The following is a 17,681-nucleotide window of genomic DNA, read 5'->3' as shown; positions in this document are numbered from 1 at the left end:
TGGTGCTGCTGAAGCAGAGGGGAGAGGGGTGCCCCTTGGCCTGGGCAAGCCCCTTCAGCTGCAGCTGGAGCTCCCAGGGTCCCTTCTGTTGCCCAGTTTTCTGGTGAACACCAAGGCCCTGCTGGCCTCCTGTTTGGCCCTCCCTTGTCCAAGGGATTTTCCCTGGACAAGCTCGGGAGAATGATGGCTGCGGTGGGCCTCCAGCCCCCTCCTCCTGACCGAAGCTGGCCATGGCCCACCGTCCTGGGGATCTGCTGCATCACAGGGAAAGGAGAGGGGGCAGAACGACATGGGGCTGCCTCCAGCATTCCACACTGGCCTGTACCCTTACTCACAGGTTACCCAGAGACTCCCAAGTTGCAGGGTCCAAAGCCATCTCATCCACCCTGCTGCCTCGAAAAGGCCTGGTCTGAACACCCCTCCACAGCTGAGACCCTTATTCTCTGCTTTGACTTGGGACTGGCCTCAGGGCCATCGCTCCTTAGGTCCTGTCTACGAAACCATCAGCTCTTAGGGCCTGTCAGTGATTCTCATGGGGCATTGAGAGGAGACCTGCTGGATCAGAGCCCCGGGGGGCTGGGTCCACCCTCAGATTCCCAGGCCCTCCCCCACCCTTCAGCGAGGCTGAGGAACATGCATTCCAGATAAGGCCCCCGGGGGGGGGTTGGTTCCCGTGCTCCCAGCTGCGGTTCCCTCCTCGAAGACTAGAGATGGGCAGGCCTTGCCGCACCCTCATTGTCCTGCCCAGTCCAAACCTGCCCTCCTGGGCCAGCCATGCTCGGTCCTTTGAAGACCCCTCCCAGAGCCTGGGGGCCCTTCTCCCCTCAGCTGGGGGAGGAAGCCGTCTCCCGTCCAGCCTGCCCTGGGAGGCTGCCCCCTGGTGGCTGCGCCCGGAAGACACCCGTGGGGGGTCCGCCCAGCCTCAGGGCACCTTGGCCAGCGAGCAGCTCACCCCCAACTCTTTCCAAGCCCCTGCCGGCATGGGAAGGGAGCTCCACCTGGGTGCACTGCCCCCGCTTCACTGTGTGATGGGTACCAGCCATCACACCGCTTCCTTCCCCAGAGGCAGCCAGTTTCTTCCCAAGGCAGAGCTGGGTCCAGGGCAACTGGACTGACAGGGAGCCCCCTACTCCTGCGCTGGGCCCCTGCCCTGCACCCGAAGCCCCTGGCTTAGCCTGAGCCCCTCTCCCATCCCCACTCTGAGAAATGCCTACTGGGTCCTGGGAGGCCCCACCATAAGGGAGGATCTGGGTGGTCTCTTCTTGTGGGGGTCCATGGTAACTGGGGCCCTTCCCAAGAGCATTGCAGTGTGGGGCATCCGTGTGGTGGCCTCCCTCTTTTGAACAGGGCTGGTGGCCTCGCATGGCCTTGGGCTTGGAGCTGCAAGGGTCTGTGGTCTGGAACTTGTGTCTGTGAACACAAGTGAGCACGGCTGCCCACAGCAGAGGCGGGGCAGAGAACTAGAGCTGTGTGGTCAGGGAGGCCATGGGCCTGTGCGGGTGGCAAGTGTCCCCACACCGTCCACACTGGGAGCTTTCCCTGGGTTGTCCACATCGGCAGAGGGCTGTGTCCCCGTTTTGCAGACAGGGACACTGACTCTTGGAGCCGTGAGGCAGAGCCCTGCACCAGCGTGGGGCCTCTCTGGCCTCCGCTCCTTAGCGCTGTGATGTCCGGCAGGTGCTGGTGCTGCCTTACCCCACCAGGGAGAGCTCTCCCTCCAGCCCAAAGTGTCCACGGCAGGAGCGGGCAGCAAGGAGGAGGCTGCGGAGGCCATCCTGGGAGGGGGTACGGACCCTCCCTAAGCTAAATGAGGCAGATTCTCCAGCCCCCCCTGGTGTGGCAGGTGTATTCCTGACAGCACCCTCGTTCTTTTCCCTGTGGGAGAACTGAAGCTGGACAGTCTGCTCCTGCCCCAAGGTCTCGGGGAGGGGGGCGGTGTCCAGTGCCCCAAAGGCCCTGCCGCCTCCTGTGCACCAGAGGCTGTGTGAGCCCCACTCCGCTGGGGCTCTTCGTGGCTGGGCCTGTGGCAGGAATGCCCTCATGGCCTTCTCTCTCTCTGGCTGAGCTCCTCCATCCTTGACTTGGCTAGGAGCTGCCTCTTCCAGGAAGCCCCGTGGATTGCTGGGCCCAAATTTCTCTCACCTTCAGACTCCAACCCTCTCTGTATCCTTTCTTCCATGGCTGCCCTTGGCTGAAGCTTCTTGCTTCTGGTTGAGCCTGGGGCTGGCCTGCCTGGGGGTGAGGAAGTGGAGGTGTCAGGGGGAAGGACCCAGGCAGGTGGGGCAGGGCACTAGCCATCTGGGGGCCCCTGCCACTCACTCAAGGCATGAAAGCCCAGATCTCCCCAGGCGGAGGAGGCAAGTCCTACACTCAGGGCTCTGTCGGGGGCCCTGGGATGTGGGAGGTCACACAGGAGGGAACAGTTTACCATTGTCTATCCGGCTAAGGTGAGTCAGGCACAGCTTCTGCCATTAGTCCAGCCTTGGGTGTACAGAGGAGTCAGGGAGGGCTTCCTGGAGGAAGGTGCATGTGGTAGGGAGAGCGCAGGAGTGCAAGAGGCCTAGAGAAAGCTTCGGCTGGGGGACAAGTAGATTAACAGGGTGGGTCTGGGGATACATGTAGGGGTGAAGGGTAGAGAGGCAGGGGCCTGCTGTTAGGAGGGGGGGGTTTGTTCCAAGGGCACTGGGAGCCCCACACGGGTTCTGGGCAGTCCACGTGGGAAGGGATGAGGCCAGGCAGGAGGAGGAGGAAATGGAGGGGGCAGAGGACTGGGCGGGGAAGTGGGGAGAGCTGGGGTAGGGGTGCTTAGCTGGATGCATAGTGAGACCTGGCTGTGTGACCGTGACCTCCCTGACACGCCCCCCAGCCCCCTCGAAGGTCAGGGACGCTTTCTGCCCAGAGTCTGGGCGTAGCTCCCAGTGAGCCTGCACCAGCTCAGCTGCTGCTCCTATGGCCAGGCTTCCTTCTGTTTGTCTTTTTTTGGAAGCGGCAGGCGGCTGGGAGCCAAGGGTCCGCCTTGCTGGGGTAAATATTTAATAGTTTGAGGCACTTTTTCAAATGCAAAGGCCTGAGGGGCTGGGGCTGGGGCTGGGGCGGCACGTGGTGGCCCCGGGTTCCCACCCCGCTTCCTGCCCTGCGCTGACCCTAGTGTGTGTGAGAGGGTGGGGGTGGCACGGGGCCGCGGGGCCAGAGAGCTTCCGGCAGGGACCCGGTGACTGACGGGAGCGTCAGCGGAGAGTGGGCTCTGGGCCACCGGCTGAGGCCGCCTGGCGGCCTCCTGGACCCTGCTGGGGTCTGGGGCAGGAATCCTGAGAGGGGCCCACAAGCGGCACTCCAGCCTGCACATGGCACCAGATGCGGGTGTCCAGTGCCAAGAGGAGAGTCAAGGCTCCGAAAGGAGTAGCAGGGGACAGCCCGGGGGCTCAGCCCCATTTGGCCAGGTCATGCCCCCTTTGTTTGGGGCTCCAGCCCCTCTGCCCTGAGTGGGGATCAGACCAGGGGCCGCCTGCATCAGGCTCTGCCCGCACCCCCGCACCTCTCCCACTGAGGCCCTTGTGTCCCGAGAGCGGCCAGCCCTGCTGGACCCCTCCCAGGGTGAGGACAAGGATGGCCTCCCACAGGGCACTTGGCTGTGGGACTGCTCCAGGGGCAGCTCCCTCTCTGGCAGGCCTTACTCCTGGGCGGCTCCAGCCCCCAAGGGTTCCTCTGTTGACACATCTCCTGAGAACGCCAAGCTTGGCCCTGGCCGCCTCCCCAGCTGATTCACTATCAGCTGCCCCGGCCCTGCCCAGCCCCTGCCGGCAGCTGAGTTCCTGTGCGGACTCTGAGCAGGAGCCTGGGGTGCCCGTGGCTTTGAGCTGCAACTGCCTGGGTAGTGGGCATCGGTGGGCACGTGCTGGACGGCCTGGGTCTTGGGACCTGCGGTGTGGCAGGTCAGCAGACACCCATCAGCTGGCCCAGCACCTGCCTGGCCACATGGGGTCCTTGGGAGCTGAGGCAAGTGGGCAGGGCCTTGCACCGGGGCCCTTCCGTGCTGGAGAGCCGGGTATGACCCCCGTGGGACTGGACACCAGCTCAGGGGCAAGGTATGAAGGGCGGCCCCCTGACTCTTGCCCCTACGAGCTCACAGTGGTCCGGACCCACAGCCCTGTGCCTCTGGCCTGACTCTCTGCCGGCCCAGGGCTCCCGGCTGGCCTGCACATCGCAGGCCCTGCTCGCCCCCATCTCCCATCGGCAAGGGAACCGCAAGTACACAGCGCTTGCTGAGGGCTGTGGGCGCTAGCTGCCTGTGGGGGAGAGTCAGGGTCGAGCCTGCTGAGAGTCTGGAGGGGGTCTGTGCGTGTGGGGGAGCAGAGCACAGGGTGTGGGGGAGGGTGGGGCCGGAGGACAGACCCCAGCCTGCCCGCCGCACAGCATGGGGGGTGGTCTGGCCGCAGCTCCCTCTGGCACTGGGGGCCCAGCCCAGGCTCCTGTAGTGTCCCAGGGCCACACGGCCGGGGGCAAGGGAGCTGGGGAGCAGCGGGGTCCTGGAGGACGGGGGCCGGCGACGAGGCTCTGTGGGTTTGGGACACACCCACGCTCAGGAGGGAAGGAGGGGGGTGGCCTGCTCAGTACCAGCAGCAGCCTCCCTTCCAGCTGGGCTCAGCCCTGCCCTGGGGGAGATGACAGACCTGTGGGGTGTCAGGCAGTAAACAGAGTTCCCAGGTGAGAACCGTCTGGGGCTGTGGGAGTGGGTGAGGTCACTGGCCAGCAGGCCTCGCCAGCTCTCCTGTCTCACGGTAAATAGAGTCATTTGTGACCATTAAATTTTTAGAGAGGGGGAGGATGGGAGAGGCCTGGGTACTGTCCCTCCTTCCTGGACTGGGGACCCACCCTGGGGCCTCTCACCCGCGCTGGGCCAAGAGTGCCCACTGGCCCGGGCTAGCCAGAGCTTTCTCCCTACCTGGGGTCCCTCTGAGCGGCCGGGCGCCCCTCCCTTACTGTCCCCCCACCCCAGGCCACTCCTGGCTTCTTGTGTCCCGGTGTGGGGCCTGCTGCCCTCAGCGGTCCCCAGAGCCTCCAGCCTGCAGCTGCCTCGCTGATCCTGGCCTGGGTGCAGCCGTCCCACCACCACCTTCCCAGGGCTGGGCCTGACCCCTCACTGCCCTGGAACCCCAGGCTGGGTTCCTCAGCTGTGCGGGCCTGCTCCAACCTGCTTGTGGGGTGCAGGTGCCAGCAGCCAGCTGAGCCCCACCCCACAGGGCCGTGGGGCACAGGGCGGGGCAGCTCTGGGATCCAGTGAGAGATCTGCTGATGGCTCAGCCTGTAGGGTCCTGCCCAGGCCTGCCAGGGCTCCTGCAGCTGGGAGGGGCCTCGGAGCCAGAACCTGCATCCTATCACCTGCCCCCTTGGCACCTAGGGTGGGGGCTGAGTCCTGGGGGTCAGCAGGGTGAGTGACAAGAGCTGATAGGCCAGGTACTTGGTGCTTTGGGGAGTGGATGACTTGGGGTCTCAGACTCAGAGGCTGTACTTATAGCCAGATGACTAGGGAGGGGGTTAAAATGCAGGTTCTAGGGCCCTCCCCCCATCTGGCTCGTCGGAGGCCCTAGCGCTTTGGGAGGTGGTGGTTGCTGAGTTTGGGTTGAGGGGCTGGAAGGGTGGCCGGGGTCAGGCTGCCCCTGAGGGACGTAGGCAGACGAGCAGGGCTTCTCTAAGGTCACTCAGTAGCCCAGGGCGTGGGTGGGCTTAGACCGACCCTGCTCTGGCCTTCCTGGTCTGTGCTGCCTGTGGAAGGGGCTGGCTGTGCCCTGGGCAGGGGTCTCCACACAGCCTGAAGGCCCTCAGGTCCCAGACGGGGCCGGAATTAGTGCCCATCGCAGGACTGTCTCGGAAGGGCCTACCCACCTCTCGGACTGTGCCCCCTGTTCCCTGCACCCCCAGTCTGGCCCACTCCGAGCCTCTGGTCCCCCATGTACAGGGAAACTGAGGCGTGGGGCCCATGAACAGCCTGGCCGGGGAGGGGCGGGGGGTGTCCTATCTGACATCTGGTCCTGCCTACCTGTCTACACAGCAGGACTCTACTGGACTGGAGTGTGCTGGCGGGTGGTAGTGACTCAGACATCCCGGGGCCGGCTGGTGTTTCCTTTCCCAGTCAGCTGCTTGGGCTTGGGGGGGGGGGCCCTGGGGGGGGGGCGGGCCCCCCAGCTCCTTGAGGCTTGGGGGGGCGGGGCCTGGCCCAGCCTCAGGGCTGTGAGGGGGCCGCCCATCCCTCTGCTGGGGCGAGGGGGCTTGGCGGGGCTCCAGGCCTGCCTGAGGAGGAGGCCAGGGCGGGGCAGCAGAGCAGGGTTGTGGAGGGGAGGGACCCAGGAGGGCAGCCGGAGGGAGCTCAGCTGGGATCTTCACTTCTGGGCAAGTTGGGAGGACATCAACCTGGGTAAGCCACTGCGGCTATCCTCTGTACCTGCTTCTGCCCCCAACCTGCAGCCCCCTGCCCCCAGCCTGCAGCCCCCTGCCCCCTGACCACAGCCCCAGCCCCCAGCCTTCAGCCCCCTGCCTGCAGCCCCTGCCCCCAGCCTCCAGCCTGCAGCCCCCTGCCCTCTGTCCAAAGCCCCCTGCCCCCTGAAACCTGCTCCCAGTCCCCAGCCCCCTGCCCCCAGCCCCCTTCCCAAGGTTCAGCCCTTGGGTGCCTGCTTATCTCACCACCCACTACCTGTGGGGGCCGGGTGGGGCGCTCAGGCTGGGCACCAAGCAGGGCTGTCATCTCCCTGACCCTCTGCCCTGCCTCAGCCCGAGCCCATGGTGGAGGGACAGGCCTTCAGTTCATGGGGGCCAAGGGCACCAGCACAGCCATTGCAGTCCCAGGGCAGGCAGATCCCCAAGGTTGGACCGTGTGGCCAGGCAGGGTTCCTCAGGGGCTGCCCACTGTCCTTGTGGGTGCATTGAGGGCCCTGGGAGTCTGGGGAGGGCGCTTCCAGCAAGCCCAGGCTCACTGCAGGTGGCAGGTGGCAGGTGACAGGTGGGCCGCACGTCTGGGGTACTGGCCTCTCAGCTCAGAGAAACAGGCTCAGGCCCACTGGTGCATCTGGGATGGGCCGGAGTGTGGGGCCTTTCCTTTTGGCTGCTGGGCCCTTTGGAGTTGGCAGGCTGATGTGCCTGCCTCAGTTTCTCCGGGTACAGGAGGAGACGTGCTGCCCCCCGCCCCCCTGCCCTCCCGGTCCCACAGCTCAGTGGCACCCTAGGGCTTTCCAGGAGATCCTCCCCTTCCTTTCCCCGTCTGCTCCCTGCACTAGCACCGGGCTCTCAGTGCTCGGGACCAGAGAGGAAGCGACGGCTGGGTGGCCATGCTGGGTCTGTGAGTTGTCAGGGGAAGCCACAGGTGAGAAGTGCCAGGGCTGGGGGGAGCTGTGGGCCGGCTGGGCATCCGAGAGCGATGCAGGGTGATGTGAACGCATCCTGGTTGCAGCCCAGGCAGCAGCAGGAGACAACCTGGCAGCCCAGGCAGCAGCAGGTGACAACCCTCCCCCATAGGCCTAGGCAGCCAGGCTAGGGCCTTGGGGGCAGAGCGGGAGCCAGGCTGGCCTCCCCAAGCAGCAGAGTTACCTTGAGAAAGCTGGGAAGGGGGGAGGCGGGGAGGAGGGCCCTCACTGCCTGTGATTGTTGCTTTGGGAAGTCTGAATGTCTCATGACCCGTCAGCCGAGCCCGGCACTTTCCTCGTGAGGTTCCAGCACTGGGTGGGGTCTGAGCTGTGTGCCTGTGTGGGCACTGGGCTCCAAGCCCACGGGCAGCGTCCCCTGACGGGTGAGCCTGCCTCAGGGGCTCCCGCCGCCACGGCTCCCTGGGCGGCCAGGGGGCCTCGTCAGGGACTGTGCACTGGTGCGACAGGGAGGAGCCCAAGCCCAGGCACAGATGTCCACACACACGCCCTCACGGGCGTGCACACACTCGCGCACACACACCCACGCTGAACCTCTCAAGCCACGGTCCAGGTCCCCGTTTGCAGCTCTCCTCCCTGCCATCTCATAATCCCCCAGGCCCGCAATTGCCCTGGTGACATGCATATGCACCCACCATACCTGGCCCCCCTGGAGGGCAGCCAGTGTCCATGCAAACTTGGGTTTGGGTGGCCCTACTCTGGCCAGGGGCTGGTAGGAGAGTCCCCAGCGGGGGCGAGCTGAGAGTGAGGAAGGCATCTGGGCTAGCGCCCCACTTTCTCCACCCCCTCCACCTGGTCCCGCATCAGCATACCACCTCACCTTGGCTGTGCCCCCTGTCCAGACACACTTCCTTGAGACGCCGCCCCAGAATATTCCAATATTCTCGGCAGTGAAACTGTTCTGCTGCGGGGGGAGCACAGACCCTGGCCCCTCACCGGAAGGGCTCAAGCGCACCCCCTGGGGTGTGTAAGGCCTGACCCCTAGTACCAGCCCCGGCAGGAGTTGGATGCTGCAGTGGTGTCTGAGGCCGTGAAGGGTTAGGGTCAGGGACTGAGGCAGGACAAGGAGCAGGAAGGGCATTTGGGGAGGCACCAGGGACCAGCAGCCAGAATCTTGGGCTCAGCCTGTTGCCTCCCTGTCCTCTGTGAAGTGGGGCTTTGGTGCCCTTATTGTCGCCAGACTGCCTAGAGAGCCTGTCTCTGGGGCCACAGCGGGCAGGGGCCTGGGTCAGGTGGGCGGGTCGCTGCCCCTGCACTCACGGCCGGGCGGGGCTTGGCGCATGGGGACCGACAGGAAGATGCTCTGGGGGATCCTGGGGTGCCTCGTCCTCCCTCCCCGGGGTGCAGGTCTGAGCCTGGGGTGCCTCGTCCTCCCTCCCCGGGGTGCAGGTCTGAGCCTGGCAGGCTCCCGACCGCTCTGCCCCGCAGCGGGCAGGCAGGATTTCCTCCTTCCTGTTTGTGCGTCCCGGGGCCAGGCGCTGGGTTCTGCCTGAAGGGGCGCAGAGGGACCTAGAGCTCAAAACCACAGCCTGGCACCCTCCTGGCGGTGTGGCCTCGGGGAACGGAGAGTGGGGAGCAAGTCCCTGCCTCTGATCCTGCCACCTCCTGGATCCTGCTTTTCAGCCCACAGTGGGGGCCGAGGCGGGGCCGGCCGGCTGGAGCAGGGCCCGCTGGGCTCCAAGGCCCTCGTTCCCAGCGTGGGGTGTGCCCCGCCTCCGCGCTGTCCACACCTTCACCATGGCCCTTGGCGTCCGCCAGACGCCCCTGGAGTAGATCTGGGGCTGCAGCTTCTCAGGGCCGGGGATCCCTGCCCGGCTACGGGAGCCTTCCACCGCCGTGCCCCCCCCCCCCCCCCCCCCCCCCGGGGCGCCCAGCTGGAGGCTCTGCCTGGGGACCTCTTCCCCGGCCGGTCGCGCTCCGCCCCCAGCCGCTCCAGGGACACGCCTGCCAGGAGAGGGCGGTCACCCGTTCTTGTTTTGTTGTCTGACTCACAGGAACGGCTGCGGCTGGCGGCGGAGCTCTGGGCGAGGTCGGGCAGCCCGGGCGGGCGGCAGGTTTCTGGGCGGGCTGGGGGAGCTTGGCAGCCCGCCCCAAGCCCCTCCTCCTGCCCGCCTAGGCCCCACCCCAGACCAGAGTGCCGCCCCCACTGCGTTCCCTCCGTCCCTTGCGCGCTGGTGGCGTGGGCGGGCGCCACCTCTTCTGGACTCAGCCCTCCCCTGCACCCCTCCCCCCGGGGGCGAGCCGCCTCGGGCAAGTGGCTTCCCCTCCTCCAGGCCTGGGTCTCTCATTTCTCACTGATTACACAGGCGTACCCACCTTGGGCTGGGGGTACGGGCCTGGGCAGAATTGGAAGGGAAACTGAGGCAGGATGGTGCGTTTGGCTGCTGTGCAGGGGAGCTGGCTCCGTGGAGAAGAGGAGAGGCCCGGAACAGAGGCAGGGACTTGCTCCCCACTCTCCGTTCCCCACCCTGGCAGTCCCCCTGGTGTTTCCAGGTGGGCACAGCGGCCCCAGACATCCATCGGGAAATCGAGGCGCAGAGAAGGTGCAGGCTTGCTCAGGGTCACACAGCAACTTGGCCAGAGAACAGTGGCCAAAGTCACACTCCTGGGGGACTGGGCCTCCCCCATCTGCTCCACAGGGACAGGGACCTGCCCAGTCCCCCGTCTGGGTGCCCACCTCATGGGGCAGGGACTCACGCCTCCCACTCGTTGCCCTGCAGCCTGCAGTGGGCGGGGGCTTGGGTCTCCTCGCCACCGGCAGTGTGGGCACCTGCAGAGAGGGCTTCCCCAAGCCCGGCCCGTGTGCCGGAGCTGGCGTCCATCACTGCTGTGTCTTCGTGGAGTATGTGGTCCAGTTCCGGGGGATCAGGCTGGAGTCATATTTGTGGAAAGGCTGTGAATAAGGATTTGATTGTTGGATCAGGACAGAACTATGTAGATAGGCTACTTCTCCTCCTGCTGCCTTGGCCCCATGCTTCTCTACAGGTCCGTCCAGTTCGTCTGAACGTTCAGACTTATCGGCAGGAAGTTTATCATTTCCTCACTTCAGTTTCATGGAAAATTTTAAAAATTCTTTCTTGAACAAGAGTACAAATCCTACAAACCTGACAGAGAGGGAGAGCGGGAGCGCGTGTGAGCACAAGCAGCAGTGGGGCGCAGGCCATTTTTCTTTTCTTTTTAAGGATTTATTTATGCGAGAGAGAGAGAGTGCATACGAGTGGGGGGAAGGGCAGAGGGAGGGGAGAGAGAAAATCTCAAGCAGACTTCCCACTGAGTGTGGAGCCCGACGTGGGGCTTGATCCCATGACCCTGAGATCATGACCCGAGCCGAAATGAAGTCAGACGCTCAGCCGACTGCACCACCCAGGCGCCCCTCTTGCCCATTTTTCTATTGGGTTGTTTGTCTTTTCCTTTTGGTTTGCAAGAAATCTTCCTACATTCGGGGCAGGAGGCTTTGGTTTGGTAAGTGTGTTGCAAATCTCTGCCCAGTCCATAGCTTGGCTGCTGACGCCTTCGGCGATGTCTTGTGATGAACGGAAGCTCTTCATGGTGACGTAGACCAGTTCTCCGCCATATCCTATAGGCCTGGCGCCTTCAGTACGCTTGTTAGGAATTGCTTCCCGACCCCCAGAGTCGTTTCTATTTATCTTCTGGAGGCTTTATTGCTAAACCTTCTGCTTTGGTCCTACAATCCACATGAAATTAATACTTTCCACGGCTGGCATAGGGTTGAGATTAATATTTTTCACATGGATAGCCAAGAGACCCACACGAGTAACTGAAAAGACCATCATCCATTTCCCACAGCTTTGCATCTGTGAGTTTGTTTCTGGGATCTTTGTTCTGTTCCGGTTTTCGTTTGCATTTTCCTGACAGCTAAGGAAGTCATCCATCTTCTTGTGGGCGTCAGCATATCTTCTTTGTCAAGTGTCTGTTCAAATCTTTTGCCCGTATTTAATTGAGTTTTTTGTTGTTGTTGTTCTTTATCTGTTGATTTGTCAGTTTATCTGGATGCAAGTCCTTTGTCAGATCTATGCATTGCTTTTTCATTTTCTTAAGAATGCCTTTCAAGACCGGAAGTATTTAATTATGATGAAATGTAATTTATTGTGTTTTCTTTTGTGAGTCACACCCTTGGTGTCCTGTCTAAGAAAACGTTCCCTCCCCAGGGTGGTACAGAATGTCCCCTGTGTTTTATTCTGGAAGGTTTATAGTTTTAGGTTTTACATTTAGCTCTATGATTCATTTTGAATTCATTTTTATGTGTGACATGAAGTAAGAGTCCAGGATTTTGTTTTGTTTTTTTGTTTTCCAAACACATATCCAGTTGTCCCAGCACCATTGTTGAAAAGACTACAATTTTTCTATTGAGATAACTTGGCTGATTTGTCAAAAATCAATCGACTGCACAAAGTGTGGGGCTATTCTGGACTTTGAATTCCATTTCATTGATCTTTTATATTTATATCATACTGTCTTGATTCTGCTGGGCATCAGAGAAAATACCTAGCATGATTTAAATTGTCTTAAACTTACTGAAACATTTTATTAATTTTTTAAAATTTATTTATTTGACAGAGAGAGACACAGTGAGAGAGGGAACACAAGCAGGGGGAGTGGGAGAGGGAGAAGCAGGCTTCCCGCGGAGCAGGGAGCCCGATGCGGGACTCGATCCCAGGACCCCGGGATCATGACCCGAGCCGAAGGCAGACGCTTAATGACTGAGCCACTCAGGCACCCCAACATCTTATTAATTTTATTCTTTAAAAAGATTGATTTTTGAGAGAAAGAGAGTGCATGAGAGGGCCAGAGGGGGAGGGAGAATCTTAAGCAGACTCCCCTCTGAGCACGGAGCTGAGATCATGACCTGAGTTGAAACCAAGAATCGGATGCTCACCCAACTGTGCCCCCAGGTGCCCCCCTTTTTTCCTAAACTTACTGAGACACGTAGTGTATCTTGGTGAATGTCCCATGTGCACGTAGGAGCAGGTGGAGGGGCCTCCAAGTGCCAGTTTGGTCTCACTGGTTCACTGGTGGTTCACCTGTCCTTATATGTCCTATTCTGTACCCAGAGGAGCGTTAGGGTCTCCTGTCATAATTGTGGATTTAAGTGTCCTGTCAGTGCGGCCACTTTTCTCTTCTGTGTTTGTAACCGCTGTTATCAGGTGTATACGGACAAGTTTATCGTGGTTTTTGATGAACTATTCCCTTTTTAAAAAGACTTATGTATTTATTTGCGAGAGATCGAGTGCACAGTGGGAGGGGCACAGGGAGAGGGACAGAGAGTCTCAGGCAGACTCTGTACTCAGTACAGAGCCCGATGTGGGGCTCGATCCCACGACCCTGAGATCACGGCTTGAGCTGAAACCAAGAGTTGGACGCTTAACCGACGGAGCCACCCAGGCGCCCCCCATCCCGTCTATCATTATAGAATGTTAGGACAGTTAGTGCGTGGTGTATACTTTCCTTTCCTTTCCTTTTTAACATTCTATATCTTTACATTTATAGTCCATGTCTTGTAAACAGCATATGGATAGGTCTTGCCTCTTTAAATCTCCTCTGATAATCTCTCCCTTTTGATTGGAATTTTAAGTCCCTTTATAGTTAATGTAATTGTGAACATGGTGGGTTGAAATCCCACCGTCCTGCTCATGGCTGTCTGTTTTATCCTTGCTCCTCTCTCCCTCCCTCCCTGCCATGTTTTAAGATACTTAAATATATTTACACATATATAATGACTCAGGAATATACGTTTTATATATATATAGAAAGAGAGACACGCATTGTATATATCTATAGAAAATGTATTTTTAGGATTCCATCTCGTTTCCACTGTTGGCTTATTAGCTCTGCATTCTCTGCAATGGTTCCTTTTTGGCTTATACTACGTGTTCTGTCCCCATCGCAGTAATACTGCCTCACATATGAGGTAAGAACTTTCCAACTTTACGGCAACTTTCATTCCTGCAACCCCATCCTTCAAACTATAGTCGTCATATGCTTTACTTCTACACTTGGTAAATTTTACATTTTACTAATTTTGTTTTGTGCAATCAATTCCATTTTTCTTTCACAGCTCGATGGAGGATAATTTATACGCCACAAAACCCACCCGCTGTGACTGTACGGTTCAATTGTTGTTAGTAGCTTTGCGAAGTTGTATGACCATCACCACGATCCAGTTCTAGGACATTCCCAGCACCCCACATTCCCCTAAGCCTGTTTATGGTCCACGCCTGTGCCCACTCGTAACCCCAGCGATGTTTCCTTCCTTCTGGTAAAATACAGAGACTTCACCCCAACGTATGTGCTGCCCTCCCCCTCGCTCTTGCCTCTGTCGTCACATTCGGATCGCACCTGTATGTGTGGTCATCCCGAGGCGGCCCTGCCTTCCCCGCCCCCCGCCCCAGGAGTGGAAGGACTGGCCTGTGCCCGAGCCCCGCCCGCTGCCCGTTTGGGCAGTCAAGGCTGTTGCAGTGGTCACGTGGCCTCCAACGCCTAGCCTGTCTGGCCTTCCACAAGGAAAGTTTGCCAGCCCCCTGCTTCCTACAGCCTCGTGTCTTTTAAAAGAAGTGAAGACTTGAGCTGGACGGAGGGAACAGGTCTATTTATGTTCTCTCGTGCTCGCCCCATGTAGTGTTTTCCGCATTCCCCGTTCCTCCCTGCGGACTTGAGAGAGCGTCCGGCGACCGTGCCTTTTCTTCAGCATGGCTGGGGAGGCAGACACGCCGGCAGTGGATTCTCCCAGTCTTTGCTCATTTGCAGATGCCTCCGTTTGCCTTTATTTGTGCAGCATGGTTTGCTAGACCTGGAAGTCTAGCTTCCCAATGTCTTCCCTTCAGCCCGTGAGTGTGCCCTTCCACGGCGCACGCCCAGCTCCCGGGGCGCCAGGTGCTGACTGTGTGGTCCCGCCCTTACTGTGCGGCTCCTGTTTGTCTTGTTGCTTTCAAAATTTTCCCCTCTCTTCATTGTCTGGGCTGTGATGTTTTGGGTCTGGACCCCCATGTGTTTATCCCTCTGTGATGGCCGTGCCTCGCTGGTCTGCAGATAGCTCCCGGTGGCCTTTCTCCCTCCCTCCCTCCCTCCCTCCCTCTCTCTCTCTCTCCTTCTGAGACTCGGGCCACTTACCTGCTGCTGAGCTGAATGTGCTCCCGCACACCTCGCGGGCACCGCGCACACCTCGCGGGCACAGCCACTTTCTTGAATCCTTTTTCCTCTGTTCTCCAAATTGGCCAATTTCTATTAATTTACAAATTTTTCAATGCTTTCTCCTGGCATGTCAGTTCTGCTCCTGAGTCCCTGTAGTACATTTTCAACTCCAGAATTTCCATGTAGCCTTTTTATAATTTCTGTTTCTCTAGGACAGCCTCCCTTTGCTGAGCCACGGTATTTTCCATCTATAGTCGTTGCTTTGAAGTCAGTGCTCAGTCCCACTTCTGGACGCTCAGAGAGCTTCCGCGAGTTGCTTTGTTCCCTGGTATGGATCAGACGCTCTTCTTTCTCTGCGTGTCATGTCACTTCTGGCTGAGTGCTGGACACTGCAGCAACTCTGGGTTCTGGCCCCTTCGGGGCTGTGATTGTTGTTTCTCTGTGTGTTTGTTTAGTGACTATCTTGGACTAAATCTGTGAAGGCTACTTTGCCTGAGTACCCCCCGTGCAGGCTCACCGCTACCTGACCTGATGTCACAACCTGCCCACCCCTGTGTGTGCTCTCAGACCCAGTGTCCAGGATGGGGTGACGTGTGCACCAGCACGGTACACGGACGGACTTCGTCTGGGCCCAGCCCCCCGGGTCCACCGTCTGGTCTCCCCGCCTGCACGGCTCCGCTGACTCAGCCTCTCTCTTTGCAGTATCTGGCCGGCAGCTGCAGCCTGAGGAGCCGGACGCAGACACAGAAGAGGACCACTCTGTAAGCGAGGGCCCTGGAGGATGCATGCCCCCCTCACACAGCCCCAGCCTTTCCTGGGCGTGCGCAGAGCCCAGGTGGCTGAGGGCTACCTGATTTTTCTCTCCTGCCAGGTAACGGAAGGGCCCGTGGACGAGATCATTCGGCCACGGCCACAGGGGTCCTCCCCTGTGTATGAATACACTGTGGAGGGTGCTAGCTCTGGACTCCCGGTAAGCCTGCGGGACAGAGACCAGGGGCTGAGGGAAAGTGCAGCTGTGGGCATGTCTCCTTCATCACTCTGTGTGGGCAACTCCCACCCATTTGTGCAGCCATGCAGGCCTGCCCCGCTGCTCACCGGGCCACAGTTCTACCCATTGCGCCTTCCTCTCTGACCCCTCTGTCCCCCGGGACCCCTCCCTTCAGCGGCCCAAGACGGAGATGAGATTGTGCATGTGTGGGAAAGCGAGCCCGTGCTTGATGTGGGCATACACGGGCTGTCTCTGGAGTGGGCCTAGGGCGAGGGCATGGGAGCAGGTGTATTTCCTAAGAGACTTGTTCTTGCTCTGTTTCCTTCTTACCCTGCCCACCAAACCCCAGTTCCTGGGGGGGGTCTGCCCTGGGTGTGGGTGCTGGGGCCTGGGGGCTGGGCCCTGTCAGGAAGCACCAGGACCAAGAGTCACCGCCACCCCCCCCAAGCCATGAGATCAGCTCCCTTGGCACACAGCACTGCTCTGGGGCCTCCGGTCTCCTGAGTCCCTCCTGTGCCCGGGGTGGGGGCAGGAGTGTGACCTCTGGCCTCTGTGACTGCAGGAGGACACACCGAGGCGGCGGGCTTCCTCGGGCTCTGGGGGACGGAGATCCTGGTGGAAGCGAGATTCGGGGGACTCCCAGACATTCTCCAGGATGAGTGGTCCGCAGGTGGGTGTGGTAGTGCCTGAGGCTCAAGGGGGTGGGCTCTCTGCGAAGACCCCAGCTGGGCGGGAGGCGTGGCTGTTTCGGAGCAAGGAGAGGGACGAGGAGACCAGGGAAGGGCCTGCCTGTCACCCTCGTCAGGCCTGGTCTAGAGGCGGGGGCTCCAGAGGCTGGTCCGGGCTTCCCCTGAGACGTCCAAGGAAGAGCCCGATGTGGCCAGGGAGACCGAGGCACGCAGACCTCAGTCTCTGCAGTGGGTGCAGCTGCTGCTGGCCCCGTACACAAACCACGGAAGGTGCTGGATTCCAGGGGCACCCAGTGAGGAGGGTGCACTGCCCCAAGGCAGCCTGTCCTGTCATCTGTGGCTCCTGCAGTCCCACAGCTCGGCCGGGCCCAAAGCCTCTGAGTTGGGCTGGCCATCCCGCTTGCTGTGTTTTCCTTGGCACTTCTGAACCCCCCGCCGCCTTGCGTGCCATTGGGGTGTGAGGGATGAACAAGGCTTGGCCACCCTGCGAGCAGAAGCCCCTCCTCTCTGCTCACTGAGCCCGATGGGCCAACCAACCGCTCCCGAGGGCTGGCAGGTTGCGGGGGACAAAGAGGAGGCTGCTCCGGCAGGAGGTGGCTTGCAGCTGGCTCTCTCCAAGGCCGGGACACGACAGCCCGGGCCCTGGCTAGGGGCTCCTATGCTGCCCCCTGTCTCCTGGATGATGGGCAGGACTCTGGGGTCCCCGTGCTCAGGGTGGTGAGGCCCCCGGCACGGATGCCCATGGTGCCATAGGCAGAAGCTCACCATGGCCCTGATGTGCTTCTCCTCCAGTCCATGCAGGAGGCGACAGAGGTGACGCTGATGACCGAGGCGGAAGCTGGAGCCAGCGGCTACAGCGTCACAGGTGGTGGGGACCAGGGGATTTTTGTGAAACAAGTCCTGAAGGACTCGTCAGCTGCCAAGCTCTTCAGCCTGAGAGAAGGTGCCATGACCGCCCCTCCCTGGGGTCCCCGTGGTCCCCATCAGGACGGGAGGGGCCTGGAGGAAAACGGGCCTCACCTGCTCGGCCACTCCAGGCTGGGGCCACCGGGTGTGCTGGGCGTTCCCGCCAGTGCCGCGGGGCGGCCTCCTTCCCACGCAGGGCTCCATGGAGGGTGGGGTTGGGCTCCCAGGGCCCCGGTAGGTGCATCTCTCCGAACCATGGTGGGACTGGGGCAGCTAAGGCCTAGGGCCCGCTCTGTCTTTGTCTAGGGGATCAGCTGCTCAGCACAACCATATTCTTTGACAACATTAAATATGAAGACGCTCTCAAAATTCTTCAGTACTCAGAGCCTTACAAGGTGCAGTTCCAAGTCAAACGGAAACGTCCTGCCACAGAGGACGAGGAAGGCGCTGCCAGGGGGGCTCAGCATGGCCCGAAGGGCAGTGAGAAGCAGGTGATGCACCACAGCCGGTGAGGCTGGGCCCCACTGACCTCCACCC

The 17,681-nt window shown here is 60.6% G+C and overlaps 1 protein-coding gene across 1 annotated transcript in view; it reads left to right on the top strand.

Moving 5' to 3' along the window:
• The first annotated feature begins 710 nt into the window (after nt 1–710).
• The window catches only part of AHNAK2 (AHNAK nucleoprotein 2), a 34,478-nt gene continuing 17,507 nt past the window's right edge, over nt 711–17,681 (top strand). The window contains exons 1-10 of the mRNA XM_073895986.1: nt 711–1,032; nt 1,678–1,785; nt 3,876–4,045; nt 4,181–4,248; nt 8,908–9,041; nt 15,264–15,322; nt 15,433–15,531; nt 16,112–16,219; nt 17,031–17,181; nt 17,451–17,635. Of these exons, the coding sequence (XP_073752087.1) occupies nt 711–1,032; nt 1,678–1,785; nt 3,876–4,045; nt 4,181–4,248; nt 8,908–9,041; nt 15,264–15,322; nt 15,433–15,531; nt 16,112–16,219; nt 17,031–17,181; nt 17,451–17,635 (1,404 nt within the window). The remainder of the gene's footprint in view (nt 1,033–1,677; nt 1,786–3,875; nt 4,046–4,180; nt 4,249–8,907; nt 9,042–15,263; nt 15,323–15,432; nt 15,532–16,111; nt 16,220–17,030; nt 17,182–17,450; nt 17,636–17,681) is intronic.

The sequence above is a fragment of the Callorhinus ursinus genome, unplaced genomic scaffold (genome assembly GCF_003265705.2).
Source record: "Callorhinus ursinus isolate GAN/ISIS: 27379988/994484 unplaced genomic scaffold, GSC_fseal_2.0 scaffold8, whole genome shotgun sequence".
NCBI lineage: Eukaryota > Metazoa > Chordata > Mammalia > Carnivora > Otariidae > Callorhinus > Callorhinus ursinus.
Note: the sequence above shows the minus strand (reverse complement) of the source record. Positions and strands in the feature narration are given on the sequence as shown.